This window comes from Lagopus leucura, unplaced genomic scaffold (genome assembly GCF_019238085.1).
Source record: "Lagopus leucura isolate 7727_CA_CO unplaced genomic scaffold, USGS_WTPT01 45551-0_obj-0_obj, whole genome shotgun sequence".
Classification (NCBI taxonomy): Eukaryota; Metazoa; Chordata; class Aves; order Galliformes; family Phasianidae; genus Lagopus; species Lagopus leucura.
Window position 1 is genome coordinate 345 of NW_024963627.1, and position 6091 is coordinate 6435.

Here is a 6091-nt window from a genome sequence, read left to right on the forward strand (position 1 = left end):
TATCCATCCATCCATCCATCCATCCATCCATCCATCCATCCATCCATCCATCCCTCCCTCCCTCCCTTCCTCTTCCATCTGTTCCTCCATCCATCCATTCATCCATCCAACCATGTATCAATCCATCTATCTGTCCCTCCGCCCCCCACCCCCCCATAGCTCCATCCGCCCCTCTCTGACGGAGTACAGAGGTGCCCAGGGTACGCAGAGCCCACCCTCCATCCCACTCCTCTCCCACCTTCCTCACAGTTGGCCCCACTGTGCCCAGGGCAGCACTTCCACTCCAGCGCCGTCAGCGTCCTGTAGGCCACTCGATACGCAGGCCGGATGACGGTGCGATAGCTGCTGGCACAGATTGGGCACCGATGTCACCCCCGTGCCACCACCCCATGGCTGCAGCTCCTGGTGCCCACTGGGGTCTCACCTGCCCCCTCCGCAGCCCGGCGGCCAGCGGCAGCCCTGGAAGACACGCTGCAGGGAGGTGCCATTCTGCACCAGGCACGTCACCGTCCTCGTCACCGTGTAGGAGCACCAATTACTGTAAGAGAAGCCACCGGTGCCACCGCGGGGGTCCCACTCTGCATCCCCAGAACACCCTGTGTTACACCGGGACCCGGTGGGAGACTTGTCCTTTGATGTCCCCAGGGTGGTACCCGTCCTCACCCCTCCTCGTGGAGATGCCACCCCAGCTTTTAGATGGATGTCCCCCAGCATGGTGTCCCCACATGGGCTCCACCATGGCCGCTGCCCACCACCGGCCCTGTTGTCCCCATGCAGGCTGTGTCTGGGGGTATGAATGCCATCCATGCCACCGGGGGAAATTGGTTCCCAAGTGCCCCATAGGGGAGATCTGGGACCTCCTATAGGACCTATAGGAACGAACCAAGTCCTGCAGTGACCCCTAGTTGCCCCATAGGACAGAACCAAACCCCCCAAGTGCCCCGTAGTGGAATCCTGGGACTCACCAATGCCTGACAAGTGACCCATGGGGAGGAGATAGGACCTCCAAGTGCCCTCTAGATGCCCCAAAGGAGAAAGCTGGGACCCCAAAGTGTCCCCAAATGTCCCATAGGACAGAACTGAGCTCCACAAGTGCCCAATAGCAGAGAGCCGAAGCCTCCCTGCTGACCAATAGGGCAGACCCAAGCCCCCGTGGAGATGTGTGCCATCCTCCTCGCCTGCGCAGCCACGATTTGGGTGGAAAGAGGAGCTTTTTGTGCCTGCGGGGAAGGAGGTGGCTGCGGCTGGTGGCAGGGAGGGGAACAATTGTGTGGGATGTGCTGGGGGGACGCAGCGGGGCGGCACAGGGCTTTGTGGCTGGGCAGCATCCCAGCTGCACACTGAGCTCTCTGACAAAACCACTGCATGGTGACACCTCCGGGGTGACAAACACCACCAGGCGGAGTGATGGGGATGGCTGGGGGGGCCCGACTGCCCCCAGCACTGCGCCTCCCAAGGGTGTCTCCCGCTCCCAGTGCTGGCATGGGTTGGGGATGATGCCAACCCCGGAGGTGCCATAGGGATGAGGATGCGCCCCAGCCCGTTCTGGCTGGCAGGGAAGTTGGGGCTGGTGCCAGCAATAAGGGAACCCCCCCCCAGCTCAGGGCAAGAGCCAGCAGTGAGGCGTGTGGGTGCTCGCACGGCCTCGGCTCACCCAGCCCACCCGCTGCGGGGCCATTCGTGCACTGAGCGTGCCCGGGCTCTGCTCTGGGCCTGGTACCTTCCCCCAGCTTCGTGCCCCTCTCTGGGTGTGTGGGACCCATGGGTGGGTCTCGGGTCAGGCAACGGGGTCTGCCTGAGCTAGGCCAGGAGGGGAAGGGGAAATGAGGCAGCTTCTGCCCGTCACTGTGCCGAGCTGAGCGGAACCGGGAGGTCCCGGCAATCCGGTGCTGGAGACACCGCCAGCGCCAAAGATTTCCTGTAAACAACCCCCAGCAGGACAGGGACCGTAGGGACAGACAGGGACTGCAGCCCCCAGCAGCCAGGCACTGGGTTCCATTGTCCCCGCTGCTTCCTGGGCACAGGCAGAGCCATGGGGATGGGGCCAGGCAGCCCCCAGCCACGAGGACCCCCAGTGACCCCAATAACCCCCAGCTGTTCCAGAATGCTACGGCACCTTTGCACCCAGGTGGCTGCTCACCCCAGCAGCGATGCCAGCCTCGCTGAGCCCTGCCAGCCCTGGAGACCCTCCGGCACCCCACAGCCTTTCCATTCCCGGCAAACCCAGAGCCCCATTCTGAACCAAGCAGCCCCTCCCCGGCGTCCCCAGTGTTCCTGCATCCCCCCACTGTTGGCACCCCCCGGTGTCCAGCATCTGGTCCCATGCAATGCCCATTCCCCCTGACACCCAGAGCCCCCTGGTGCTACATCCCCGTGTCTGGCACTCAGACCCCCATAGCACTCCTCCTCCCCACTCTCCTCCGGTGCTGGCACCCAAAATGCCTGATCCCCAATCCCCATTGCTGCCGGTACCACCAGCACCCAGTGCTCGCTGCCCTCCTGTGCCGGTACCCCAGTGCCCGGCACCAAGACTCCCCCAGCACACAGTGCTCCCCATCCGCGCTCCCCACAGCACCCCATTCCCTGTAACCCTTCGCCCCAAGCCCGGCGTCCCCATCTCCCCATCGGCCCCCGTGCTTGCTGCCCTGCCGGTGCCCCCCTCCCCCCGGCGCCGGTACCTGCGGGGCTGCACGCTCCAGGAGCCGGCAGCGGGCGGCAGCAGCAGGCAGCAGCACAACCCCATCGCCAGAGGCAGGGGCGGGCAGCGGTGCCCCCCCCGGGAGAGGCCCTCCATGCTTCGTTCCGCTCCGCTCGGCTCCGCTCGGCTCGACGGGGCACCGGGGGCCGCGCTCCGTGCGCGGGGAGGAGCGAAGGGGAAGGGATGGAGGATGGAGGGGGAGGAGGAAGGGACCCCCCCACCCCTCCCCAACACGCACACACACCCCGCTGCCTTCCGCCTCGGAAGCGGAGGGGGAGCGATGTGGGGGGCGGCTCCTGGGGGGTCGGGGGGCAGAATGGGAATGGGAGTGGGGGGATATGGCTGGGGGGGACGTAGATAAAGGGGCCATGGATATGAGAGCGTGGGTATGGGGCACATGGTTATGGGGGCACATACTGGGGACATGGATATGGGGAATATGGATGGGGACATGGGTATGGGAGCATGGATATGGGGGATAGAGATGGGGGAATGTGGATGTGGGGGACATGGATATGGAGACAAGGATGGGGACGTGGATGTGGGGACATGGACTGGGGACATATGGATGAGGGAACATGGATATGGGAGCATGGGTATGAGGGACATGGATGAGGGGATATGGAGGGGGACATGGATAAGGGGGATGTGGATATAGGAGCATGGATCTGGGGTGCATCAATATGGGGGACATGGATATGGAAGGACAAGGATATGGGGATACAGAGGCATGGGTGGGGGGGACATGGATATGGGGGATATGGATGGGTGGACACCTATTGGGACATGGTTATGGAGAGACACAGATATGGAAACACGGATATGGAGGCATGGGTGGGAGGATATGACCAGGGGACATGGATATGGGAGTGTGGATTTGGGGGACACGGATATGGGAGCATGGGTATGGGGTATATGTGTATGGGGGACGCATACTGGGGACATGGATATGAGGGATATGGATGGGAGGACATGGATATGGGGGCATAGATGGGGAGCTGTGGATATGGGGGACATGGATCGGAGAGGTGTCACGCATTGGGGGTGTCACAGATTAGGGGCTGTCATGGGTTGGGCAGTGGTGGTTTTAAGGGTGTTGGAGCAGTGGGGGCAGCTGTGGGGCAGGAGGAGGCCCTCAACCCCATACAGTGTGAGTGGGGGTGTCCCTAGGTGGAAACAGCTTCGTGGTTCTCAGTGTGGGGTGCACACACGTATGTATGCATATATGTGCACATGTGCTCGTGTTTCTGCACGTCTGCTGTTTTGTGTGTGCATTTGTGCCTGTCCCCATGTCCCCACACACAGCTCCCCGTGCCCATCCATCCAGCAGGGATGGCACCTCGGGGTGTCACACGTGCACTCGGCGGTGGCGGTGTGTGTGTTTGTGTGTGTGTTTGTGTGTGTGTGTGTGTGTGTTTGTGTGTGTGTTTGTGTTTGTGTGTGTGTTTGTGTGTGTGTGTGTGTTTGTGTGTGTGTGTGTGTGTGTGCGCTACCCTGGGCTGCGTGCATCCGAATGTTTGTGCTGCTCTGCTTGTGCTTCCGGCTGCTGTTTGCAAATAATGTGCGTGTGGTCTGCGTGCCGGCGGCGTGCAAAGAGCAAATGTGTGCGGGTGGTCCCTGCTGGGGGGGGTGGGGGTGGGTGGGGGGTCCTGCAGGCGGTGTGTGTGTGAGCACGTGTGTGTGTGTGTGTGCAGGAATGTGCATGTATGTGTGCACGTATGTGTGCGTGCATCTGTGGCTGCGCATGTACGTGTATGCGTGTGTGTGTGTGTGCGTGCACGTGTGTGCATGAAGCTGTAGGTGCACGCGTTTGCACATGCATGTGTGCACGCATGTACGTGTGTGTGCAGAGGGGATGTGTCCTCCTAGAGGCAGTAGGGAGTCCTGGCCCCTTTATAGTGTGGAGCATGGTCCCCCTATGCCGCCCCCCCCCCCCCCAGGCAGTCCTGCTCCCTGACCTGGCTCTAGCTCCCCATGCCATGGTCCCATCTCACGTCTGTGTCCCCATGCCATGTCTCATGTCCAGATCCCTGCTCTGGCTTCAGGTCCCATTGCCATGCCCCTGTTCCTGCTCTATGCCCCCATACACGTCCCATCTCCATCTCCCCCTGCCATGTTCCTGTCCCAGCTCCATGTCCTCATGCCATGTCCCAGCTCAACATCTCCATGCCATGTCCCAGCTTCATGTCCCCATGTTGCATCCCAGCTCCATGTTGCCATGCCACGTCCTGTTCCACATCCTCATGCCATATCTGAGCACAACACCACCCACATTCCTGTCCCAACCTCACGTCCCCCTGCCATATTCCTGTTTCAGCTGCTCCACGTCCCCATGTCACAGCCCAGCTCTACGTCCCCCTGCCGTGCTCCTGTCCCAGCTCACATCTCCTGGTTCCACATTCTCATGCCATATCTGAGCTCAACATTACCCATGTTCCTGTCCCCAGCTTCATGTCCCCGTGTCACACCCCAGCTCTGTGTCCTCATGCCATGTCCCAGCTCAACATCCCCATGCCATGTTCCAGCTCCATGTCCCCGTGCCTCGTCCCAGCTCCACCACCCCATGTACCCCATCTCCACGTCCCCACACACCATCTCCGTGCCCCCACATCCCGCCCCATCTCCATGTTCCCAAATCTCATCCCAGCATCACGTCCCCACGCCACGTCCCCGCTCCATTTTCACACCCCTCTCCATATCCCAACCCCACACCCCCACGCCGTTACCCACGAAGGACCGGCACCAGAACCGCCGAGCTCCGCGGCTCTCCCCGCTCTGCCGGTCCCACGGGAGATCCTCGAGAGGGAGGGAAGCGATGCCGTGCCCGAGACCACCGGAGCGCACGCGTGGCCGCCTCTCGCGTGGGAGCCCCCGGCCGAGGTCTCAGCGTGCGCCCGCATCCCCCCCGCCGCGCGTCCCCGCCGCGCGTCCCCGCGTCCCCGCGTGCCCGTGGCTGCCAGGCGCTGGCGGAGCGCTGCCGCCTCCTGGCCCCGCGCCCGCCGCCCTCCGCCGCCGCTCCCGGTGCCGCCGTTGCTGCGGGGCCGCTGCGGCTGCGGCCGCCGAAGGTAGCGGAGCGGGGCGGGGGCGATGCGGGGCGGCGGCGGCCATGGTGGGGAAGCGGGGGGGGGCGGCGGGCACCGGGGGTACCGCGCACACGGGAGGGGCACCGCGCACCGGGGGTAACGCGCAGAGAGAATGTTGTGGCTGGAATTTCGTGCGTCGGGGACGGGAAAGGGGGGGGGGGACACCGTGCGGCGGGGGGGTCCGCGCTGGGGGCTGTCGTGGAGTGGGAATATCGTGCAGTGGGGGCACGGCGTGCTGGGGGCACCGGGGGATGGGCCTGGCTTCGCATGCAGTGCGATGGACGGGGAACCGAAGGGGGGAGCAGAATGG

The 6091-nt window shown here is 63.4% G+C and overlaps 1 protein-coding gene across 1 annotated transcript; it reads right to left on the reverse strand.

The window, feature by feature from the left end:
* Positions 1–238: 238 nt before the first annotated feature.
* LOC122191257 (EMI domain-containing protein 1-like) lies at positions 239–2805 on the reverse strand (the record flags this gene model as incomplete). Its single annotated transcript, XM_042891500.1, has 3 exons — positions 2679–2805; positions 425–538; positions 239–342 (listed from the first exon to the last, which is right to left on the reverse strand). Coding segments are annotated over exons 1-3 (334 nt in total), but the record flags the coding sequence as incomplete, so codon positions are not given.
* Positions 2806–6091: the final 3286 nt, after the last annotated feature.